Source organism: Equus asinus, chromosome 26 (genome assembly GCF_041296235.1).
Source record: "Equus asinus isolate D_3611 breed Donkey chromosome 26, EquAss-T2T_v2, whole genome shotgun sequence".
NCBI classification, from domain to species: domain Eukaryota; kingdom Metazoa; phylum Chordata; class Mammalia; order Perissodactyla; family Equidae; genus Equus; species Equus asinus.
The window spans coordinates 33,859,604-33,883,660 of NC_091815.1; the positions used below are offsets into that span (position 1 = coordinate 33,859,604).

A 24,057-nucleotide genomic window follows, 5' to 3' on the forward strand; every position below is an offset into this window, starting at 1 on the left:
CCTTTTTAGGCCTTCCGGCCACGGGCATGCTGGGAACGTCACATGCAAATTAGGCAGTCCTAGCGCTCCGCCCCTTCAGTGTGCGGGCCGTCACCGATCCGGGCCAGTGCGCAGGCGCGGGAAGGTTGACGTCATAAAGAAAAGTTTACACAAGCCGTGGAAGAGACGGGGACGGCGGGGCCCGGGACCAAGTAAGCGGGACGTTAGCGAGGGCTGGGATGAGGAGGGAGGAGCAAGGGGCCGGGACCCAGGAGCGGGCACCCCAGTCCCGCTTCTCCAACATCCAAGTGTCCTGGGTCCCCAGAGTTCCAGCCGGAGTCAGATAGTGGAACTACGCCTCCCAGCAGGCTGCGCGGCGAACTAGTGCGGACCGAGGGGAATGTTTGCCATGAAGCCTGCTGGGATTGGTAGTTCCCGATCCTCTAAGGTCTTGAGTAGCTTGGCTATATGGCTTCAGAATGCAAAAGTTGGAGCCCCAAGCCCCCTTCTCCCTCGGGGACCCAGGGCTCTGAGGCTCCAGTCCCCTTCTCTCTCAGATACAGGAGTTCAGACCCCCAGCCCTCTTCTCCGAAAACTCAAGAGTCCAGGTCCCCAGCCCGCTCCTCCCTTAGTCCCAAGAATCGAGATCCCCAGCCTCCTCCTATCCCAGGATCAAGGAGTCTTCTTCCTCATCCATCTTCTCCCTCTGAGGACTCAAGAGTCTAGGCCCCCATACCCCAACTACCCTAAGGGACCTAGCAGTCTAGACCCTCAGCCCCTTCGTCTCTGGGGACTCACGAGTCCTGGCCCCCTCCTCATTTAGGGACTAGGAATTTGGGCTCCGAGCTTCCACTTTCCGCTGAAGCCTGGAGTTCATTCCCCAGCCCCCTCTCTCACAGGTGCCCCCATGGCAGGCTCGGAAGAGCTGGGGCTCCGGGAGGACACGCTGAGGGTCCTAGCTGCCTTCCTTAGGCGAGGTGAGGCTGCCGGGTCCCTCGTTCCAACCCCAGCCAGGTAAGAGGAGTTGCCCTCCTCCCTCGGGGGCCTGCATTTGAGGTGGGACCTTCTCTAACTCTTGCTCCTGGTCTCAGTCTGCCTCTTTCCCCTCTCCTTATATCTGGCTGTATTCCTTGTTTCTGGGGTTGCAGGGAGAGGCCCTCAGTGGGAGGAAAATGAGACTGCTTGCAAGGGACCTCTGGGTCATTCTCTGAGGTCCCCTTCCCCAGGAGCCCTGCCCAGGAGGAGCCAACAGACTTCTTGAGCCGCCTTCGAAGATGTCTTCCTTGCTCCCTGGGGCGAGGAGCAGTTCAGCCTGAATCCCCTCGGCCTTGCTCCTTGCCCCTCCACCCCTGCTATGGTTCAGAGCCTGGTAAGAGATTCCCTAGGTCGCTCATGAGCTAGCTTTGACTCTTAAAGCATAGACAGGATAAGGAACTAGTTCAAGAGCACTCAGCCAGGAGGGTAGCTGTGTGGGGTCTCCAGCACCTACCGTCACCATTCTGTGCTCCCCCCGCCCCCGGTAACTCGCGATCTGTCAGTTCTGTGAGCTGGCTCACAGCATCAATTCTGCATCCCTGCCCTTAGGGTTTTTGCAGCCACCAGTACCCCCAATAGGAAGGCAGGAGACCTAGTTTTCAACCACAACTCCTTGGCTGGTTACAGGACTTTGGGAAAATCGTTTTCTTCCCGGCTCTGTGTTCCTCCACTACCAAATAGGAATAGGGGCTCAGTGGACTTGATAAGAGTGCCCAACAGGTTTCCTCTCTTATGCGAGCCTGGATAGACTAGTAATGGCTACTGGAAGTGGTAGCTTGAAAAGGATTTCCCAACTGGGAAGAAGAGGTCTGTGATCGATTGATGATGCCTGAAACAGGCGGGGCTATAGTGATAATAGCTGGACCGCCATGTTGTTTGCCTTCCTTGGATGGGGTCATCTTCAAGGTTCGGTTCAGCTATGATATTCCAAGTCCAGTTTAGGGGATATGATAAAGTGGAAAGGACAGGGTCTGTTGCCAGGTTTGCTCACTTAGCCTCAATTTACCTCATTATGAAATGGAAATCATTGCTACTTGGCAAGTGAATGGGAGAAGGAGAGAATCCATAACTTCCTGATGTCGTGAAGACCCATCATTGGCTCTTTTTGCCCCAGGCCCAGCTACTCCAGACTTCTATGCCCTGGTGGCCCAGCGGCTGGAACAACTGGTCCAAGAGCAACTGAGATCCCCACCTAGCCCAGGTGAGGCCCAGGGGAGCCCTGGAGAAGGATGAAGGTAGAATGGTTGCCAGGGTTCTGCCCTCAGCCGAATTCTCTTCTGCCCCCCAGAGTTACAGGGTCCCCCGCCCACAGAGAAGGAAGCCCTGCTGCGGAGGCTGGTGGTCTTGCTGGAGGAGGAGGCAGAAGTCATGAACCAGAAGGTGATGAGCAGTCTTTTCCATCCCTTAGCTGGGATGGGAATTCCGGGATGGTTGGGCACTGGGATCAGAAGCTGGATCTGCATTCTGATCGGATGGTCGGGTGGAGAGAGGGTGGGACAAGGCTTCACTGAAGGGTTGAGTGACAGAGGGATGGCCAGGGCAGTACCTTAAATTAGTGGCTTTCATTGATCGTTAGAGGGGCGTGGCCTAAAGACGGGGGTGTGGCCATCAGAAACAGGATCTAGCAAAGAAACAGGAACCCGCTGAGGAAGTAAGGAAATGTATGGTGGTGGGGAGGTGGTTTTGGAGAGGGCTGGCTAAAATCTGAAGCCCTGATTGACTATATCAGTCATGGGCATGGCTTAGAATGTGGGGGAAATGGACTCTGTTCTGGAATTTGATGAGCTCAGGATTCGGGCAGTGTATGGTTCTATATTAATTATACGGTGGAAGGCAAGGTTGCAGACACCAGCCTGGCCTCCGGGGCTCTCAAGGAAGCCCACCGGCAGCTTCTTCTAGAAGCCATCTGGAAGATTAGCATTCTAGAACTCAGCTAATATAGAGCTTGGCCCTCATTGGCTGTTGAGGCCTCGGCAGGGGCGTGGCTTAGCTTCCGGGTTCTAGGCCACCTTTCTGGGAGGAGTTTGGCAGAGAGTATAGAGTCTGGCTTATGATTGGTTGATGTGATGGGTAGGGGCGTGGCTTAGAGCGTTAGCGCGTATCCAGAACACGCTTGCGCCAGGAGGCCACGCCTTCATGTTCCTATTGGCTGGCCACGTGGGCGTGACTGCCTCTTCCCCGCCTCCCCACAGCTGGCCTCGGACCCGGCCCTGCGCGGCAAGCTGGCCCGCCTCTCCGCCGGCTCCTTCGCCCGCCTGGTGGAGCTGTTCTCCAGCCGCGAGGGCGCCCCGTGCCCCGCCCGCGCACGCCCCTTGTCGCCGTGCCCCGGGCCCCCGCCGCCTTCCCCGGAGCCCCTGGCCCGCCTGGCCCTGGCGATGGAGCTGAGCCGCCGCGTGGCCGGCTTGGGGGGCACCCTGGCTGGACTCAGCGTGGAGCACGTGCACAGCTTCGCGCCCTGGATCCAGGCCCACGGGGGCTGGGTGAGACGCACAAGCCTGTGTGGACCCCCTTTACCCAGTTGTCTTGCGTGCGTGTGTGTGTGTCTGTGTGTGCGTGCGTGCGTGCATGTGTGTCATGGGGGGGTGGCTTTTGTTCTCCCAGCCCTACCAGTCATCCCTTCTGTGTTTATTGAGCACCTACTGTATACCAGGCACTGCGGTAATGAGCGCAGACGCACATGGCTTCACGCACTGTGGTGTACACTGACAGCTATGAGTTGGAAATGGGGGAGGCCCTGCCCTGGGCCTCAGTTTCCTCACCTGTAAAGCGGAGAGAGTAGTAGTACCCACCGCGAAGGGTTATGGTGTCGGTTAAAATGGTATCATCCTCGTAAGTACTTGGCACTCCGTGGGCGTTTGTGTATATGATTATCTGGAGACTGTCGGCCCCTCCAACACCGCCTGCCGAATGCTCTTGCCCGGGTGTCCCCCTCCCTCGGCTCCTCTGCTCCGCCCAGTTATCACCCCCAGGGAGGACTTCCCTGGTCCCCATTTGAAACCGCAGCCGCCTCCACACCCTCCCACCCACTCTCCTTCCCTCTTTGCTGCTTCACTTTCTTCCATAACGCTGGGCACCTTCTGACACACGGCAGAAATGACTTGTTTTACTTGTCATTACTTTTTGTGTGTTGCCTTCTCCCGCCTCTGACACACCAGCTTCCAAAGAGTCTTACCTTGCGTGCTCACGGCTTTAAATCCAGTGCCGGGCTCGGAGCTGTGTACTTGGCTGTGCAACCTTGGCAACCGTCCCCATCTCCCTGAGCACGGGTCTCCTCCCCGCCGAATGGTCACCGTCTCACTTACCTGCCTGGTTGCCGTGGGGATTCAGTGAGAGAAAGACGCATGTCACACTCTCAGACATTGCTTTGCAGACCTGGCAGAAGCTGGCTCGGGGGTGGAGTGGGGGTGAGGAACAGAGAGGAGAGGACCAGTAGGGCCGGAGCGAGGTGAGCGAGGAGGAGAGGGCAGGAGAGATGAGAGCAGGAGGGCAGCCAGATGTGCGGTCGCAGCGAGAAGGTGAACTTTGACTCTGAGCGAGTCAGGCGTCCCGGGAGGGCTCGCAGCACAGAAGGGACTGAGCTGACTTGGGTGTTGACGGGCGCCCTCTGGCGGGCGCGTGGAGACCACCGCAGAGGGAGCCAGAGGAGGTGACTGCGCTGGTCCTGGAGGAGAGGAGGGTGTGTCAGACCAGGGTAGGGGCAGTGGGTGGTTCTGGATTTAACGTGGAGGTGGAGCTGACAAATTTTGCTAGTGGAGCAAAGGTGGGGACTGAGTGGAAGTTAGGGATGAGGCCAAGGATGCTGCCTGAGCAGCTGGGGGACTCCATCCCATGTGCCCTGAGGGGGGGAAGAGCAGGGAGGAGGGGGAGCGGGGAGCAGCTTGGGGCGGAGGCAGAGATGATTGGAGGTGGTCCAGTTCAGGGAGAGATGCCCTTCAGCCCTCAAAGCAAGACAGTGAGGCCGCGGTGTCTGGAGCTCAGCCAGAAGCTTGTTTGTTTGTGAAATCATTTTATTTATTAAGGTGCGATTGGCCAGGTGCTCGGCCGAGGACTCCCGTGGGATGATCCCATTTAAACCCCACGACAGCCTAATGGGCTTCAGTGGTTATTCCCGGCTCATGGAGGCTGCGAGGAGAGGCCCTCGTGCAGGGGACTGGGACAAGCACAGGGACACAGAGCCGGGCACGTGGTCATCCAACCCGGGACTCCATCGCCCTCTCTGTGCCCTGTCTCTGTCCCCCCCCCCAGTGCTCTGCCCACCACCCTGGGGCTCGGTCTGTCCCCCCCCCAGGACTCTGTCCCCGCCCACGCCTGGGTCCCTGTCCCCTCTCTGGGTCCCCGTCCCCCTCTCTCTCTGGGTCTCTGTCCCCCTCTCTCCCTGGGTCTCTGTCCCCCTCTCTCTCTGGGTCTCTGTCCCCCTCTCTCTCTGGGTCTCTGTCCCCCTCTCTCTGGGTCTCTGTCCCCCTCTCTCTCTGGGTCTCTGTCCCCCTCTCTCCCTGGGTCTCTGTCCCCCTCTCTCCCTGGGTCTCTGTCCCCCTCTCTCTGGGTCCCTGTCCCCTCTCTCTGGGTCTCTGTCCCCCTCTCTCTCTGGGTCTCTGTCCCCCTCTCTCTGGGTCTCTGTTCCCCTCTCTCTGGGTCTCTGTCCCCCTCTCTCTGGGTCTCTGTCCCCCTCTCTCTGGGTCTCTGTCCCCCTCTCTCTCTGGGTCTCTGTCCCCCTCTCTCCCTGGGTCTCTGTCCCCCTCTCTCCCTGGGTCTCTGTCCCCCTCTCTCTGGGTCCCTGTCCCCTCTCTCTGGGTCTCTGTCCCCCTCTCTCTCTGGGTCTCTGTCCCCCTCTCTCTGGGTCTCTGTTCCCCTCTCTCTGGGTCTCTGTCCCCCTCTCTCTGGGTCTGTCCCTTCCCCTCCCTCGTTCCTCCTTTCCCTGTCTCTGCTCTCTGGGCTGCTGTGGATCCCGCTGTGAGTGGAGGGCGCCTCTCTGCTCACACGGCTCTGCCACTCTTCCCTCCAGGAGGGTATCCTGGCCGTGTCACCCGTGGACTTGAACTTACCCCTGGACTGAGGTCTTCCTGAGAAGCTGCTACGAGACACGTCCCTGCTCTCTCTGTGCCTTTTCCAAGCCTTCCTAGTCCACTCAGGGCTGTGGGGTGGTGGCTGCCCTCCCTGTTTTTGCCAAAAAGAAATTGTTTACCATTTTTTCATATTAAAAACATTTTCAAGTATTTAATAGTTTATCCTTTTACTGAAGAAGTAAATTCTAAGTAGAAGAGATTTGGTTCAGAGATCTCTCTGGTTTATCAGTTGAGGAAAGAGCCAATTCATTTATTCTAGAAATATTTATTTGGAGCACCTGTGAGAGCACCTGTCACCTGGATAAACAGCATATTTGAGGATATCTGTAAAGATGATTCCAGCTAATTACATTTTTCCCTATTGCATGACTGATTGATTCCAGCTAATCCTGTGTTGATGGGCTGGAGTCTTTCCAGCTAGTTCCAGAAGAAAGCTACAGTCTTCCTTCACGGGGCGTCCTGAATGCCACTCTCTTCTCATTTCTCTCCTCCCACAGCTCCTTCCGAGCCTTTTTGGCTGGTTTCTCCTCATCCACCTGCAGACCTCGAGTTTGTCACCTTTTTAGGGCTCCAGCTCCCTTCACAGAACTATGTTTGTAAATGCATAAAAGGAAACATACAGGACTACAAAAGAAACCAATTACAGTCGATCCTCCTTATTCGCGGATTCCGTCTTTGCGAATTGACCTACTCGCGAAAATTTGTTCATAATCCCCAAGTGAACACTCCCGGTGCTTTAGTGGTCACTGGCGGGCATTCGTACGGGCAGAGCCACAGAAGGATTGATGCCTGATGGGCACGTTCTCCGCTGAGGTCCAGCAAGGCGACACATGCCTTCTTGTTTCAGCTTTCCTACTATAAACACGTGTCCTTTTTACAATCTTTTTAGTGCCACATTTTTCACATTTTTCTGCTTTCTGTGGTGATTTCACTGTTTACAACAGCCCGAAGCATAGTGCTGAAGTGCTGGCTAGCGATCTTAAGCGCAAGAAGGCCGTGGAGAAAATACATGTTAGCCAGCTTCATTGAGGCACGAGTTACAGGGCTGTTGGCTGTGAGTTCACTGGGAACGAATCCACAATATATATTAAATAAGACGTCTTTAAACAGAAAACACATCAAATAAGGTTGTGTGTTGATGGGTTGACAGTGTTGTGACCAGAAGCTCGCAGGAACCTGACTCTGAATTTCCCTTAGGAACGATGGCCCACTGTTCACGGTGACCTTATAGAACATATGCCACAAATGATAAGAATCAACTGTATATGGAAATAAAGTTTTCAATACTAATATAAAAATGAGTGTATATAATAATAGCCATGCTTCTTCATTAACATTAATTAAGGTTAATTAATTAAGGTTAATGTGAATTGATTGATGTTAACTGATTAATGTTACTTAATTAATGTAGGGCAGGAATGACATTTTGAGGTGTGTTAGTTACTGCCATGTAACAAATCCCACAATTTAGCGGCTTACGGTAACACATTTATTCCTCACAGTTTCTGTGGGGCAGGGACGTGGGTGCAGCTTAGCCGGGTGCTCTGCTCAGCATGTCACCACACTGCAATCACGGTCTCAGCTTCGGTCTCATCTGAGGCTCGGGGTCCTCTTCCCAGTCCACATGGTTGTTGGCAGAATTCATTTCTTTGGTGGACTAGCAGGAGGATCAATGTGGCTTCAGAGAAGGCCTAAACCCCCTTTTATTTGTTTGTTTGTTTGTTTGTTTTTCCTGAGGAAGATTGGCCCTGAGCTAACATCCATGCCAGTCTTCTTCTATTTTGTATTCGGGTCTCTACCACAGCATGGCTGATGAGTGGTGTAGCTCCGCACCTGGGATCCAAACCCATGATGCCAGGCCACTGAAACAGAGCATGCCGAACTTAATCACTACACCACCAGGCTGGTCCCCTCAGCCCCAGTGTAAAAGGCTTCATCTGATTAAGTCAGGCCCACCTTAGATAACCTCCCTTTTGATCAGTTTAAAGATAACTGATTTGGGGCCTTAATTACATGTGCAAAGTCTCTTCACTCTTGCCATATAAGGCCACCTAATCAAGAGAGTGACATCCATCTCCTTTGTCATACAGCCCAGCCTACTTCTTGGTATATAACACCAGGGGGCAGAGATCATGCGGGCCATCTTAGAATTCTGCTCACAGGAGTCTCTGCAGCAACTGTCATGTAACATGCAAGCATCTGTGATTTTTACTGGGGTCCAGGCCATCGGAGCAAATCCTACTTTGAGATGTTGCCCAAATTCTTACTTGAAGGAAGGACCAAGTTCCAGTTTAGTGAGAGATCTAAGATTCTACCATCGCAGCTCAAGGATGCCTGAATTTTCAGTTTTGACCAAGGTCAAGAACACCTGCTAGATGTCTGTGTACCTTTTTCTCACCACACTTTTTTCATTTCTTTTCTTTACTTTTCTTTTCTTTTTTTTTTTTTTTGGTGAGGAAGATTGGCCCTGAGCTAACATCTGCGCCAATCTTCCTCTGTTTTATATATGGGATGCTGCCTCAGTATGGCTTGATGAGTGGTGCCAGGTCTGTGCCCAAGATCTGAACCCATGAACCCTGGGCCGCCGAAGCCGAGTGCACAAACTCAACCACGACACCACTGGGCCAAAATACACAACCTCCCCAGTGATCTTGTCCATTTGGTGGTCTGACCTAGTGCAGGACTGGCCAATAGAAATATAATATGAGCCACATATGTTATTTAGAATGCACTAAGAACCCGTTAAAGCAAAATGAAAAGTAACAGGGAAATGAATTTTAACAATTTTTGTTTACCCCATTTATCCAAAATAGAATCATTTCAACATGTAATCAAGATAAAAAATATTCAGCTATTACAGTTTCTTTTTTTCTATGAAATCTTCAGAATCCAGTGTGTGTCTTACACCCACAACACATCTCAGTTCAGACTTCCCACAGTCCACTGCTCACCGCCCTATGGGGCGAGTGGCTGCCATATTGGAAAAGGCAGAATTTGATGCTGACGACGCCCACATTTCTGATTCCAACAGGCTCTCTCCCCTGAACTCTACCCAGGCAGCCCCCTGCCCCATGCCGTCTCCTTTCCAATGACATTAGGCTATTCCGTAGTGTTGAAGAGAGAGTTTGTTACAATTTTTTGCTCTGCAGCAGCACAGAGCAGAAGTAATTGATTGGATCAACATACTTGGAAATCAGAAAAAAAAAAGGTTAAAAAAATCTGAAACATTTGGAAAAATAGCAAAAAAAAAAAATGCAGTATAGTAGGGGTCAAGATGTGGGCTGTTGTAGTTAATTGGACTTCATAAAAATTTAAAATCTGGGCCAGCCCCCTTGCCGAGTGGTTAAGTTCATGCACTCCACTTTGGTGGCCCTGGGGTTTGAGAGTTTGGATCCTGGGCGCCAACCTACACACCGCTCCTCAAGTCATGCTGTGTCGGCGTCTCACAGAGAAGAACTAGAAGGACTTACAATTAGGAGATACAACTATGTCCTGGGGCTTTGGGGAGAAAAAATAAAATAAAATCTCTGCTCTTCCAAAGACAACATTAAGAAAATTTAAGGCAGATGACAGATTGGGAGAAAATATTCAAAGTAGATACTATCTGACAGAAACCTGTCTCCAGAATCTATAAAGAACGTTTACAATTTGTGAACAAGAAAACAGCACGGTCTGTAAAAGTGGGCAAAAGACTTGAACAGACACTTGATAAAAGAAGATGCACAAATGGGCAATAAGCACATGAAAAGATGCTCAACATTAGGGTCAGGGGAATGCAAATGAGAACCACGAGATAGCGCTTCATACCACCCAGAATGGTTAAAATTAAAGACCCATCTTAGGAAGAGCTGGAGAGGATGTGGAGCGACTGGAACGCTCATGCATCACTGATGGGAATGCAAAATGGTCGAACACACTGGAAAACTTTTTGGCAGTTTCTCAGAAAGTTAAACATACACCTAGCATACGACCCAGCCATGTGCTCCTAGGTTTAGCCCAGAGAAATGAAAGTGTGTGTCCACAGAAAGACTTGTCCACGAACGTTCACAGCCACTTTCTTCGTAACAGCCCCAATCTGGAAACCACCCAGCTGCCCATCAACAGCAAAATGGATAAGGAAATTGTGATACAGCCATACAGTGGAATCCTTCTCGGCAAGAAAAAGGATCCACAACGTGGATCTCAAAAGCATTACGCTGAATGAAAGAAGACAGACATAAAAGAGCACATACGGTATAATTCCATTCCTATGAAATTTTAGAAAAGGAAAGCTACACTATAGTGACAAAAAATAGTGATTCCTTCTGGGATTGGGTGGGAAAAGTATTGACTGGAAAGGGTCATAAAGGAACGATCTGGGGGGATGGATATATTCCACAAGTTGCATTCATCTTCGTCCAACTATTAACTTCCTGCAGGTCGAGGAACCCTTCCTGGAGGAGGTGGCGTCTAAACTGGGCCCCGACTGACGTATAGGAGTTGGCCGAAGCAAGGGGCGTGTCCCCGGCAATGGGAGGGACTTGGCAAAGGCCAAGTGGCTTGAGTGGGTTCTCTGGGTTTATAAAACTTGGAACAATTAAGTAGAGGGCAAGAGGTTAAATACCTCGACGCCTGAGTCCTAGTCCTGACTTATTTCGGGACCCCGGACAAGCCCTCCCTCTCTCTGCCCTCACCCTGCTTCAGTTTTTCTCTCGGATAAATGGGCACAAGCTCCCTTGTTCCTCCTGGAGCACCCCCTCCGGCTGGGAGAATCCACCGAATGGGCGATGAGTGACAGTTCTTTCGAGCCAATCGATGGAGCCTAAAGCCCTGCCTCCCTCCTCCACATGGGCCAATCGTCGTGTTCTCCTCGAGGCCAACAGCTCGGCGAGAGCTGGCCAAAGGCCTCGTGACGTCACACTCGGATAAGCCTATAGCAGCTATTAAGAGGCGGATCGTTTTGGTGATGGACAGCTCTATTTCAAGATGTCCGCTTAGCGCGGGGCCCGCCGGGAAGTTATGAGGCGGTGCTGGTGGGGGAAGGGGCGGGAACTCCTGGTTGACTTTGCCCAATCACCAGTCGCGCTGCTTGCGATAGACGGGCCGTGTTTCCCATCCCGGTCGATTTAAGGGGGCGGGGCTCTGCACGCCAGACTGGGCGGGCCCCCGAACTTTGATGGGCTTCTCTCTTGCCCAATTGATAAATGGTATTCCCAGACGGGCCGCCTCTATGGCCAATGAGAACTCCTGGCGGGGTCGCGGTGGGCGGGCCGTGGACCCTCCGGTATAAGACGGTCCCGGGGGAGTGCGGAGAAAGGGGGGGGTCTCGGCGGCCGGAGGAGGAGTAGGTGCGGGTGAAGATGGCGGCAGCCGAGGCCGCGAACTGCATCATGGAGGTGAGTGCCTGGAGCGCCGGCGGGGGCGGGGGCGGTTTGGAGGTCGGTGTTTTATGCCTCCGTCGTGGAGAAGGGGCTCCGAATAGGCGGATGGGGGCTCAAGGCCGCCAGCTGTAGGGAGGGGGCGCCACATGCTCCGGATCCGGGGGCACCCTTTGGGGTGCGGGCTCCCTAGCTCTCGGGGGCCTGCGGCAGCCGGCCGAACCGTGGGTCTCGTGCCCCCCCCCACGTCGGGGAGGGCTGGGGGCGCTTCCGGCCTGGCCCCCACGTGGCCGCGGCGCGGTGGGTGGGGAGGGGGTGTGCCGTGCCCGGTGGCCCGGCGGGCTCCACGTGTGGGACAAAGGCCCCGCCCCCGGCCGGGGGAGGGGCGCCCCGGGGGGGCGGGAAGGAGGCTCCGACCCTTCCCTGGACGCCCCCAACCCGCCTCCCCGGCGATCGTGATAGACGCCTCGGGGTGGGACTTACTTGGGGCCCTCCGCGAAGTAAAGAGTCTCTTAGGAGGGGCAGTGTATCGAGCCTCTGCAGCCCCCTTCCCGGGGCCGGGGCATCTGCTTGGGCGTCGGTCCAGATTTCGTGGACTTTTGGGTTGGGGTTGGAGGAAGACGAAGAATTGGTTCCCTTCGAGCCCTCCCGTTTCCTGTCCCTGGATTCTCCCCAGCCCCGGGCTCTGGGAGCTGGGGGGATGGGGCATGCCCCTGTGACCTCCCTCTGGGGGGGCACCTAGCTGAAGGAGATCCTTCTCGATAAGGCTCCGTGCACCCCCTTGTGGCCATTTCTGGGTGTGTGGGAGGGACGTCTTTTTCATGGGGCGTGTCCCAAAGCCCCCCTCCCGGGCGAGGGGAGGGAGCGGAGCGTCTGTCTGCTGGGGGGGGGATCTTATGGAATATAGGCTGCCAGCTTTACGCCTTCCTGGACCCCTTTCTCTCCCCGGGGCATTTGTGAGAGATGGCCTCCCCCTTCCTGAAGTCCTATTTGGGGGTCCTGAGCCTGGATCCCTGAAACGGTTTCCCGTGGGGTTTGGTTCTTGTGCAGCCATGTGGGGCTGGTTTCGGTGCTGGCTTTCAAGCCGTCTTGATGCTTGTCTGGCGGTGGTGTCAGTGGTATTGAGAAATGGGCCGCAGTGGGAAATCCCCTCCCCAGGCCTCCTCGCTGGCTTGGGAGGATGGGGGTGGGGCTTGGAGCTCAGTGGGTCGTGTCTGTGACTTCACGCTTGGAGGGTGGTCACATTTGGAAGAGATGTAATCTGATGGGGCCTCTGTACTTGCCGCTTGCCTTGAAGCATTCTCTGAAGTGGGCGGTCAGATCCCAAGATGCATGCCATTAGGGGGCCGCTCCCAAGGGTCACTCCAATGTGACCATCACCCTTGGCTCTCTCCTGGACCAGGGCCTGTAGGGGTGGAGGAAATATCTTCCCCAGAGGTTGTCCCAGGACTTGGCCCCACACCTGGGAGCCGTCTGAATGGGGGAGGGATGGGCTCAAAGATCCAGAAGCTGGCCATGGTCCCTGGGACTGTCTTCCTGGGTAGAGGGTAACGAGAGGAGACTGGCTCCGGCTGGTTTTGTTGGGGGCTTCCTGAGCCCGAGGCAGGAGCTAGGGGCAGGGGTGCCAGCTCTGATGGGGGTGCCACACCTCCTTTCTGGAATCCTCTCATAAGAGACTGGTTGGCAGATGTGGCAGATGCCCATTGCGTGCCCCCTGCCAGCCCCTCTCCCCCGGCTACTCATGGCACCCCAGGATGGGGGTGTATGTCAGGAAGTGTCACCTAATCTGGGGGGATTAGATGATCGGGGGGAGTGACAGCTGGCGGTGCCTGTGTGCCCGGCGGGTGCCAGTTCCTCTGGCGGGCATGGGGGAGGTGTATGGTCAGGTGCCTGGCCAGAGAGGGGCAGCGTGGGGGCCGGCCACCATCTCTCCAGCCACAGCTGAGCCAGAACCCCTCTCTTCTCCCCCGACTTCTCTCTCTTTTAAAAACAGCCCTGCCTCTTTCCTTGCTCCCTCTGTCACCCCTCCCCAGCAAGGAGAAGGAAAATTGCAAGAAACACCCCCCTCCCCAAGAGCCTGGGTCCTCTGGCCTGGCCTTCCCCTAGCCGCTCCCAGTAGCTAATCCTTTCTCCGTGTTACTCTCTCCTAGAAATTTGTAGCCACCTTGGCTAATGGGATGAGCCTGCAGCCGCCTCTTGAAGAAGTAAATATCCTTTTGTGAGACCCTTCCCCACATAAACATATCCTGCCACACATCAGGCCCCTGCTAGCAGTCTAAGCGTGATCCCTCTTGCTTCAAACCAATTTACCCCGAGCCCCGGAAACACTTAGGACAAACTCCCTCTAGGTCTGTGGCCCCCATCTGGCCTCCCCCAATACCGTGGCTACTTCCTTAACTCCATTCCCAGCCCCCCTTGCCCCTCCCTGTGTCGGCCCCAGTTCTGCTGCCCCTCCCCTCCCCAGCTGTGGGCTGAGCTAGAGACGGGGGCAGAGAGACTGGAGAGATGGTAGGCGTGGCTGAGGTATCGGGGGTCCTCCCGTGGATCGTGCTCTGGGGGGGTCCTGGAGGAGGAGAATGGGGTCATTAGGTTTTGGGGTTCTGGGGGAGGAAAGATGGCAGGGGGGTCTGTAGGGTTGCCGTGGTGCGGTTTGGGAGGGGCGGTTCTGTACTCTCCAGGAGTAGGGACCTGGAGGTTCAGGAGGCGGTGGGGAGCCCCCCGATTTGACGCACGCCCCCATCCACCCTCTCCCAGGTCTCCTGTGGCCAGGCTGAGAGCAGCGAGAAGCCCAATGCTGAGGACATGACGTCCAAAGATTACTACTTCGACTCCTATGCCCACTTCGGCATCCACGAGGTGAGTGGGGACACCTCCTGAGGATGCTCCACCCTGGGAGAGGGGGGGGTCCCTGTTTGGCAGGGCTCGAACTTAATTTCCCACGCATGTGCACTGCCTCCCCTGGCCGCCCCTCTGCGCATGCGGGGCACACCCCGGGGGTCCCGGCTCCCAGCCGTTGCCGTGGCGACCGAGGGGAACCCGGCCTCCGCGGGGCCGCTCCTGGGAGGCTGGGGTGGGAGCGCGCATGCGTGCCGCGACTGCAGCCAGAGGCCTGGCTGCCGGTCTCTGGCGCCCTCTGGTGACCGGCGGTGGGACTGTCCCCCAGCTGCTACGCCCGGGCGCGGACGGGCCTCTTGCCCACGGTGGAGGCTGAGGTCCCAGCAAGCAGCTGGGATGGGATGCTGAGCTTTTTTTTCTTTTTTTTTTTCTTTTTTTTGCTGAGGCCTTTTTGTAATTGTGGGTGAAATATACATAAAATTTACCAGTTTCAAGTGTGCAATTCGGTGGCATTCTTACTGACGACATTCAAAAGGCCAGGATCGCTGGGCTGAGGCGGCGGTGGTGGAATCTGGCTGAGATGGGAGTTTAGCCCATCCGGTCGGGTTTTACATATAGGGAAACTGAGGCACGTGGAAGGGAAATGGCTTGTTCCAAGGGGACGAAGGTGGTGGGAGGCTGGGCTCCAGCTCTCCAAATGATCAGCGTGTCAGAGGCCAGGGTGCCCCATTCTTCAGCTGGGGATTCGGGCCCCTCACAGTATCCTTGTCCCCCTACTCCCCCAGGAGATGCTGAAAGATGAGGTGCGCACCCTCACGTACCGAAACTCCATGTTTCACAACCGGCACCTCTTCAAGGACAAGGTGGTGCTGGACGTGGGCTCGGGCACCGGGATCCTCTGCATGTTCGCTGCCAAGGCCGGGGCCCGCAAGGTCATCGGGGTGAGTGTCCTGGCGGCTGGTCAGGCCTGGGCCTGGGGGGAAGAGGATGGGGGTTGAGGCTGGGACTCAGGGCGTCTCACCCTCCCTTCTTCCTGGGCCCCCAGATCGAGTGTTCCAGTATCTCTGATTATGCGGTGAAGATCGTCAAAGCCAACAAGTTAGACCACGGTGAGCCCAGGAGAGAATGAGTTGGGGGGGGGGGTAGCGTGGGTGAGCCCAGCTTCTCTGGGGCCCTTGGCACAAGGGTGGGGCCACTGGACACAGATTCAGCCCTTCCTCCCAGGTGGCCTGTGGGCCGCCGACAGCCCGAGGATGCAGCCTTCTCAGAACCCACGACCTGTGAGTGTGTCCTGCCCTCTGAGAACTTGAGTGTGGAAATCACACGCTTAGCGCTTCAGTCTTTAAACCTCAGGGCAAAAGGCAGCCTTCAGTTTCTTCATTGAGTAACAGAGCCACGTGGCTGACACCTGCTGGCCCAGAGAGAGGTCTGCTTCCCCCCTCCTCTGAGTCCAGCCAATGTTCCCTTCCAGAGAAGTCGGCACGGACAAGCAGACGTATCTGACAATGTTTTTACAGTCACGTGCATATTTTTTACACAAATAGCATTTCATACAAGTGTTTGGCCCTTTGCTTTTTTCATTTGTTTGTCATGGGGTTTAATGCGTTTCAGCTGTTAAGAGGGTCTTGCTCTTTCTGGTGACGCCCTCACACGCACACACCCAGCATCCTTATCCAGGCTCCCGGTGATGCGAGTGTGAGCCGCTGCTGAGATTTCCATCCCCCCGCACACAGTGTCTTTCCATACACAAACTAGCATATCTGTGAGGCCAACTTACACAGGCGGGGTTGCTTGGGTCGAAAATATAAGTTAGGTAGATGGTGCCAAACTGCCTTTGAGTTCCACCACTGAGGCCGAGGGGCAGGGAGTGTGGGGAGACAGTGGGTTTTCCAGAGGGGAGAGCTCCTGGCATTCTAGAAACAGAAGTGATTTAAAAAAAAAAAAGAGGTTGGGGGGCTGGCCCTGTGGCGTAGTGGTCAGTTAAGTTCATGTGCGCCACTTTGGCGGCCCAGGCTTCACGGGTTCAGATCCTGGGTGCAGGCCTAGCACAATGCTCCTCAAGCCAGGCTGTGGCCGCGTCCCACATAGAAGGACTCACAACTAGGAGATACAACTACGTGCTGGGGCTTTGCGGAGGGAAAAAGAGGAAGACTGGCAACAGATGTTAGCTCAGGGCCAATCTTCCTCACCAAAAAAAAAAAACTGGCCTTGGTTCTCTGATAGACTAAGTACTGACTAAGAAAAGAGGCTAGTATCAGGAACCCTCAAGTACCCATTGCTCAGCTTTAAATATCTCCATTTGAAGCAACTTCCAACATTGGTACCATTTTCTCTGTAAATCCTGCTTGTGTGTCTCTAATAGATAAGGCCATTTAAAGACGTGATCGTGCTGTTACTTATACATTGAACCCAATTAGCGACAAAATCTTCATATCCCCTAATATCTAGTCCACATAAAATTTCTGCTTCTGCCTCAGAAACATCAAGAGCGATGAGTTTTAGCACTGAGTTAACAGGCTGTGGCCTTGGCTCGCCGAGTTCTTTGCAGGTCCCCAGATGCAGCCCCCAGCCCTTCCTTGAGAAGACAAGGGCCGCCCCAGTGGGGTCTCCAGGCTCTGGCCCCCACCCCGGGGTCTCCTCAGGGGTGGTGATACGTGCCCCCGTGTGTCCCCACAGTGGTGACCATCATCAAGGGGAAGGTGGAGGAGGTGGAGCTCCCGGTGGAGAAGGTGGACATCATCATCAGCGAGTGGATGGGCTACTGCCTCTTCTACGAGTCCATGCTCAACACCGTGCTCTACGCCCGAGACAAGTGGCTGGTGAGGCCCTGGAGGGGTGGGAGCGGCTCATGCGGTTGGGGTCCTCCAGCCGTCATTGAGGGCATATCAGTCAGAGTCAGGCAGAAAACAAAAGCCATGCTAGGTATTTCCCACGCAAGGGGCTTAATACAGGGCATTGACCACATGGACGTTGGAAGGCCCACAGCCAGCACGGGGTGTAACAGGCACCAGAAGCTAGACAGCCACAAGGAGATGGTGCCGTGTCAGGAGGGAGTTAGTGCCGGGAAGAAAGCCATAGCAGGGCAGAGGGATAGGGAGGGACTGGGGGGTCGTGGACCCAGGTGCTCAGATCAGAGCAGGCCTCCCAGGGGAGGTGACTGAGACCTAAAAGGAGGGGAAGTAGCTGCATGGGATCTAAGGGGAAGAGCGTGTTGGGCAGAGGATGTCGGCCAGTGCAAAAGTCCTGGGGCAGGCGTGCACTTGCTGCGTGTTGAGAGCAGTGGGGAAGCTGGAGTGGACTGAGGGTCTGGAGGAACAGGAGGAGGTGAGGGGTGGAAGGGCCTGTGCAGATCTCACAGGGCCTTGTGGACCCCATGAGAGTCTGGTTTACCTCTCAGAGGAGCCAGGGAGGGTTCGGAGGATCCCTGAAGGAGAGGGTCTGACGTAGGTGCTCCTGGGCGGCCATGGGCAATAGACGAGGGCAGAGGCCACTGCCGGAGTCCAGGTGGCGACTGTGACTGGAGGCTCAGCCCAGGCCAGGGGCCGCGGGGGAGATGAAGAGACCAAACCAGCAAGATGTGGGGATGGTGCTGCCAAGGCCCTGCCACCCTTGACATCCTCGCCCCTACTCCTCCCTCTCCGTAGGCACCCGACGGCCTCATCTTCCCAGACCGAGCCACGCTGTACGTGACGGCCATCGAGGACCGGCAGTATAAAGACTACAAGATCCACTGTGAGCAGGGGCCGGGGGGCGGGGGGCGGGGGCGGGGGCAGGCCTGGCCCGGGCGCCCATGGGCTCACGCTCCCGCCTGCCTGCCCAGGGTGGGAGAACGTGTACGGCTTCGACATGTCCTGCATCAAGGATGTGGCCATCAAGGAGCCCCTGGTGGACGTGGTGGACCCCAAGCAGCTGGTCACCAACGCCTGCCTCATCAAGGTGAGGGGGTGGCCGGTGTTCCCCAGGGTAGGAAGCAAAGAAGGACCAGCACCTGGCCCTTGTGCAAGACATGAGGCTCCAGAGTTTGCCTGAGGTCTTAGGGGCCTGACCTGTCAGTCAGAGGTGGCTTTAGAGGCTCGGAGAAGCTACTTCATTTATTAAAAAGCTTTGTAGTAGGGCCAGCCCCATGGTGTAGTGGGTAAGTTTGCACATTCCACTCCGGCAGCCTGGATTCACGGGTTCAGATCCTGGGTGTGGACCTACACCACTCACCAGCCATGCTGTGGCAGCGTCCCACATACAAAGCAGAGGCAGACTGACATGGATGTTCGCTCAGGGCCAGTCTTCCGCAAGCAAAAAAAGAAAGAAAAAAAAAAGGAGGATTGGCGATGGATCTTAGCTCAGGGCAAATGTTTCACAGCAAAAATGAAAACAAATAAATAAATAAAATAAAAAGCTTTGTGAGCCAAGCAGGCCCTTGGGGCCCAGGATCCTGAGCAGGCGGGCTGGCCCCGCCCCGGGGCACACGTTCCCCCGGGCACCCCTGAGGCAGGTGGCTGAGAGCCCAGGCCACGAGCGAGTTTATACACGCATGGGTCAGCCATAAAGAGTGCTGCAACCATGATCGTTTTTTTGAGCCCCCCTGTGTCTGGGTTGGGACCGTGTGGTGAACTCACGGGCTGAGTCCCAGAACTGAGGAGGGCAGAGCTGGGGGAGCGGGGAGAAGTTTGTGGCCCCGACGGGACCGGCCTCCATGTCCTGGGTCAGAGCCCTGGTTTGGTTCTGAGCGCACTGGGGAGCTGTTGAGGATCCTAGGCGGCGGTGTGACGTGGTTTCATTGACTGTTTGATAGTTGTCACCTTGGCTGACAGGTCAAGTAAGGGGTCTGGGGAAGAGGGCGGGAGCAGGGGCCTGTTAAGAGGCCACCGCGCGGCCGGCCCTGTGGCCGAGTGGCTATGTTTGCGCGCTCTGCTTTGGTGGCCCAGGGTTTCGCGGGTTCGGATCCTGGGCGCGGACATGGCACCGCTCATCAGGCCACGCTGAGGTGGCGTCCCACATGCCACAACTAGAAGGACCCACAACTAAAAATACACAACTATGTACCAGGGGGCTTTGGGAAAAAAAGGAAAAATAAAATCTTTAGGAGAAAAAAAGCCACCGCAGTAGAGAGGCGATGGGGACCTGGGCAGGGTGGAGGCGGTGGAGGGGGCAGCAGGTGACTCCCCGAGTGGAAGTAGTTGTTTGAGGAGGTAGACGTGTCAGGTTTGAGGTGTGGATGTGAGAGGGAAACAGGAAATCCAGCGTGGCCCCCCCCCCGCCCGCCCTGGGAGCAGGGAGCCAGTGTGGCCCCTGGGGGTCTCGCTTGAACACTGGGCTGCACGTCGGGGAGCGGGGCTCACGGGGCGTGTCCCGCAGGAGGTGGACATCTACACCGTCAAGGTGGAAGACCTGACCTTCACGTCCCCCTTCTGCCTGCAAGTGAAGCGGAACGACTACGTGCATGCGCTGGTGGCCTACTTCAACATCGAGTTCACCCGCTGCCACAAGAGGACCGGCTTCTCCACCAGTGAGGCACGGGCCGCGGGGCGGGCGGGGCGTGCACCGGGGAAGGGAGCCCCGGGGACACTGAGAACCCTTGTTCTGGTGCCAGCTCTGCCAGCTAACCCGAGCGTGCGGTGCCTCAGTTTCCCCACCCGCGAAACCACACTCCCTGTCTCTGGGGCTTCACGAGGACGGAGGGGTTCGGGGATTGTGACCACAGTCAGTGTTGAGTGAACGGTCACTGGGGGAAGTGCCAGGCAGAGGGAAGGGCAAGGCCCAGGCCTGGGGGACAGGGCAGGGCAGGAGGCCTGGCTGAGCCGCCCCCGCCCCCAGGCCCGGAGTCCCCGTACACGCACTGGAAGCAGACGGTGTTCTACATGGAGGATTACCTGACGGTGAAGACGGGCGAGGAGATATTCGGCACCATCGGCATGCGGCCCAACGCCAAGAACAACGTGAGGCTCGGGGGCAGGGAGGGGCCACCTCTGCCTGTGGTGGGGCCCCTGCACCCCTCAGCCCCAAGCCAGCCAGCCTGGCTACACCCTGCTCCGGCCTCTGCCTGCCCGGGGCCCTCCCGGTCTGCTAGGGAACACGATTTTATTGAGAACCTACTGGAAGCTGGGGCTTGTTCCCCAGCCCTCCTGCCAGTCCCACGGTAACGGCTGGGCGAGTGGGAATGGCCGGAGGGAGAGCTGAGCCCCCGGCAGGACGGAGCTGCCATCAGCTGAGACGAGGGCAGCAGGTCTGGGCCAAAGTTGGGAGCTCCAGCAGCCAGCTCGGTGGGCGGACGTGGGGTCTGGACCCGGAGTCGGGGGAGTGGGCCGCGCTGGCAGTGTTGCCTGGGGCCCCGCTGGGACTGGGCGTGAGGCTGGAGGATGCTCAGAGCAGCCGGATGGAGGGCAGTGCGCCAGGCTCTCGCCCGCCATCTAGATCTAGAAACGTTTTGGGGTGTCACCACTGAAGACGGGGTACTACTGGCCTCTAGGGGGTAGAGCCTGGAGGTGCACAGAGCAACGAGGAGTCCCCCAACTGAAAAGTGGTACTGCCCAGCCTTGGGGGTGCCTGGGGTGGGAAGCCACAGACTAGAGACAGACACCCGGAGAGGGAGGTGGAAGCCTGGAGCCCAGGTGAGGGTCAGTGAGGACCGAGGGCAGAGGTCGCTGGTGACTGGGCCCCAGCCTTTCCAGAGTGCGAAGGGCACGGGGGGCACAGGAGTGCTGGCTTCCTGGCCGCTTGGGAGCGGGGACGGGGGGCCATTGAAGTTTGCTGTCAAGTTTTTCGGGAGGAGGAAGTGTCCCGGAGAGGGGTTTCCTTATAAAAGAAGGAAGAAATGACTTTTGCTGATGCAAATAGTCTCGATGGGGGAAAATCTCCTGATGCAAGAGACAGACCAGCTGAGCTCTGGCCCCCAGGGACAGTTTGAGGATGTCACGTGGCGCTGTCACTGGGAGTCAGATTAAGGGCAGATGCTGGGTGGGACCAGCAACATGGATTCTGCAGTCTGGACATGAGCTAAAAGCAGGACCCCAGGGTCTCTGGGGAGGGGTGTGGACAGCTGGGCCCCCCTCCGCCGCCTCCCCACAGTTGTGCATCTCCGCCCGCCCAGCACGGTCCCCCTCACGCCCGCCCTCTCCCCACAGCGCGACCTGGACTTCACCATTGACCTGGACTTCAAGGGCCAGCTGTGTGAGCTGTCCTGCTCCACCGACTACCGGATGCGCTGAGGGGCGCGCTTCTCCCCGGGCCGGCCGGCCCTGCGCGCACCCAGGGGCTGCGGCATTCTTAGCTGGTTTCGGGGGTCCCCCTTCCTCTCCCTCCCTCCCACAGAAGGGGGTTTTAGGGGCCTGGGCCGGGGGGCGGGGCACATCGTGACTGTGTTTTTCATAACTTATGTTTTTATATGGTTGCATTTACGCCAATAAATCCTCAGCTGGGCCGGCTCTGCTTCCTGGGGGCAGGGCGGGGGCGGGTCTGTCTGCAGGGGCTGCGGTGGCCACCGCGAGTGCCGGGACATCGGGACACCGTTCCCACTTGTGTCTCTGGGTCTGGTTCCCTTTCACGCCTTGGAGGGTCTCTGCGCCCTGCAGCCCTCCTTCTCAGGGTCTTGGCCCAGCTCACCGCTCACCTCTCTCCCAGGGTCTCTTCCCCGATCCCTCTCTCGGGGTCTGTGTCCCCCTTCCCCTGAGGCCCTGTTCTGCCCTGTTCCCTCCTGTCCCTGAGGCTTCTGCTCTGGGCTGCCCTGCTGGGCTGGGGGAGGGTGGGGGTGGGGGTTCCCAGCACAGCTGGGCCCTTGTTTCCCAGAAGGCCGGCTCCCCGCCTCCCCCCCAACACACACATTGTTCCTCTCTGGCTGTTTTTTCCTGTCTGGGACCCTCCAAGGCCAGGCCAGGGCTGACTGGCAGTGACTACTGCCCTGCCCTCTGCAGCTGGGGAAACTGAGTCTGGGGGGGGGGCTTATAACTTGGGGGTGGGGGTCCATGGGGGAGCCCACCTTAGGGCAGCAGGGCCTCCCCACTTTACAGAGATGGACACCAAGGCCCTGGTCCCCTCCCTCACAGCTCCCCAGGGGCTGCCTACACATGTCCTTTCCCATGGCCTTGTCTACAGAGCCCCCTTGTCCCCCAGGGTGCTGGCCACACTGCCTGGATGACCCGAGACAACATGCAGGTCTTTCCATGGCCCTGACTACACCGGCTTCAACACAGATGGGGCACTGGCCCGGCACACCTGTCTACACCTCCTCTTCCGGGATGGTGTCCGTGCCAGCTATGCTGGGGCCCAGTCTCTGTCCCCAACCCCAGGCGGCTCCGACGGCACATGTCCCACGTTGCCCGGCCCCCTCTGGAAGTCGCCTGGCCCCTGAGAGGCTGGTCAGGGTCAGGGGTGAGGTCACATCTACACTGGAGCCCAGCGTTTCCCTGCCCCCATCCCTTTCCTGGAAGCCAGCTGCCTTGTCACCACTTGCAGGTGTCAGCTGCCCCGCCCCTCTACCCTCGGCCTTAAAGGGTCGGGTCTCCCAAGGCCTCCCAGGGGCACAGACAGCGCCGCGGCGGGACAGCATGCCCACGAGGGCCTCGTGGGCGCGGGTTCCCATCCTGCCCTTCTGGCGTGGTGCAGGCTCCTAGACTCGGCTTCAGTTTACCCCGCCTGGGAAGTGGGGACGGTCCTGAGTGCCAGCTACAGCGGGCGCTCAGAGGGCATCATCCGGACGCGGGGAGGGGGCGGGGCCGCACCCCGGAGGGGCTGCTTCGCCCACCGCTCTCCCCGCCCCACCCCGCGATGGCCGCCCACATCCTCCTGCTGTGGCTCCTCGCTTCCTCAGTCCTGGGGGACCCGGACTCCGCGGGCAGGTGAGAAGGGCCGGTGGCAGCGGGCACAGGGCGGGAAGGAGCCGGCGGGGCGCGTGCGCCCTTGTCGGGGGATGGGACAGTGATGTGCCAGCGCGAACCCGCTCTCCCCCGCTCCCTCCGCAGGCGGCCCGGGCCCCAGGCCCCCCAGCCCCGCGGGCGCCCCTGTTCCCTGGGCACGTGCCAGGCCCACCGCCTGCCAGACATCCTACACTGGCTGCGCTCCGCCTCCACCAAGGAGCCCTCGGCGAAGGCCGGCCGCGAGCCCCAGGACCCCCGCAGCTACGGGCGCCGGCGGCGGCGCGGGGCCAGCGTCCCGCTGCGGCTCCAGGACCCCAGCCTGCGACAACGAAGCCAGCGCAGGGCCCAGCTCGCCGCGTGACGTCGAGCACGTCTCTGCTCCTCTCCTCGCCTCAGTTTACCCATCTGTAGATTGGGGCCAAGACCCCAAGTTTCTTTGCCCCTAACTCTACCTCCTGGGCTCACAGACCATCTTTCCCTCCCCCGTGCCCCGCCCCAGGCTGTGACTGGGCTGGACCCAGCATGGACAAAGAATATTCACGTTCAGAGCCGAATAAAACGAGAGCTCCATGTTTCAGTCTCTGCTTGTCTGTGCCCATTCCGGCTTCCCAATCCGAGCCCGGTCCCTAATATATTCTTCCCCTTTATCCATGCACCTGTTCCCTCACGGAAGTCCCTCTGGCTGTCTAACTTGAATCCAATCCTCCGTAGCGCCTCTTTCGCGCCAACTCAACTCATGCAGCTGCACCTCCCGTGGGGGGCTTTGGTGGGCCGACCTGACCCCAAAGCAGCCCTCCGCCCCCCGCAGAGTGGTAGGGCTGCCATCCGCTCCGGGTGGATACCTCACGCGCGTGACTCGACTGTACTCAGAGGTGGGCTGTGCGTTCCAAGCTGAGCCCCGTTCCTCGAAGAGAAAGGAGAGCGAGAGAGACAAAGCGGCCT

At 57.5% G+C, this 24,057-nt stretch overlaps 3 protein-coding genes across 7 annotated transcripts; all 3 read left to right on the top strand.

Moving 5' to 3' along the window:
- Positions 1–59: 59 nt before the first annotated feature.
- BCL2L12 (BCL2 like 12) lies at positions 60–6,227 on the top strand. Of its 2 annotated transcripts, none has more exons than XM_070498233.1 (7): positions 60–191; positions 879–993; positions 1,206–1,348; positions 2,129–2,215; positions 2,303–2,394; positions 3,207–3,494; positions 6,017–6,227. In XM_070498233.1, exons 2-7 carry the CDS (start codon positions 887–889, stop codon positions 6,065–6,067), a joined length of 768 nt encoding a protein of 255 aa, XP_070354334.1. In that variant the 5' UTR covers positions 60–191; positions 879–886; the 3' UTR covers positions 6,068–6,227. The 2 variants fall into 2 exon arrangements, with proteins under 2 accessions (XP_070354334.1, XP_070354335.1); XM_070498234.1 differs by having other exon boundaries at positions 80–191; positions 864–993.
- Positions 6,228–11,178: 4,951 nt separating this feature from the next.
- PRMT1 (protein arginine methyltransferase 1) lies at positions 11,179–21,682 on the top strand. 4 transcript variants are annotated; one of them, XM_044759116.2, is made up of 11 exons: positions 11,188–11,452; positions 13,585–13,638; positions 14,189–14,290; positions 15,055–15,210; positions 15,315–15,378; positions 16,946–17,088; positions 17,914–18,001; positions 18,090–18,205; positions 19,622–19,772; positions 20,081–20,202; positions 21,388–21,682. In XM_044759116.2, the coding sequence occupies exons 1-11, from the start codon at positions 11,417–11,419 to the stop codon at positions 21,469–21,471; spliced, it is 1,116 nt and encodes a 371-aa protein (XP_044615051.1). In that variant the 5' UTR covers positions 11,188–11,416; the 3' UTR covers positions 21,472–21,682. The 4 variants fall into 4 exon arrangements, with proteins under 4 accessions (XP_044615052.1, XP_044615051.1, XP_070355292.1 ...); XM_070499191.1 differs by having other exon boundaries at positions 11,397–11,452; positions 13,585–13,957; XM_044759117.2 differs by lacking the exon at positions 13,585–13,638 and having other exon boundaries at positions 11,179–11,452.
- Positions 21,683–22,658: 976 nt separating this feature from the next.
- ADM5 (adrenomedullin 5 (putative)) lies at positions 22,659–23,694 on the top strand. The gene is made up of 2 exons (XM_070499192.1): positions 22,659–23,097; positions 23,221–23,694. Exons 1-2 carry the CDS (start codon positions 23,027–23,029, stop codon positions 23,474–23,476), a joined length of 327 nt encoding a protein of 108 aa, XP_070355293.1. The 5' UTR covers positions 22,659–23,026; the 3' UTR covers positions 23,477–23,694.
- The last annotated feature ends 363 nt before the right edge of the window (positions 23,695–24,057 follow it).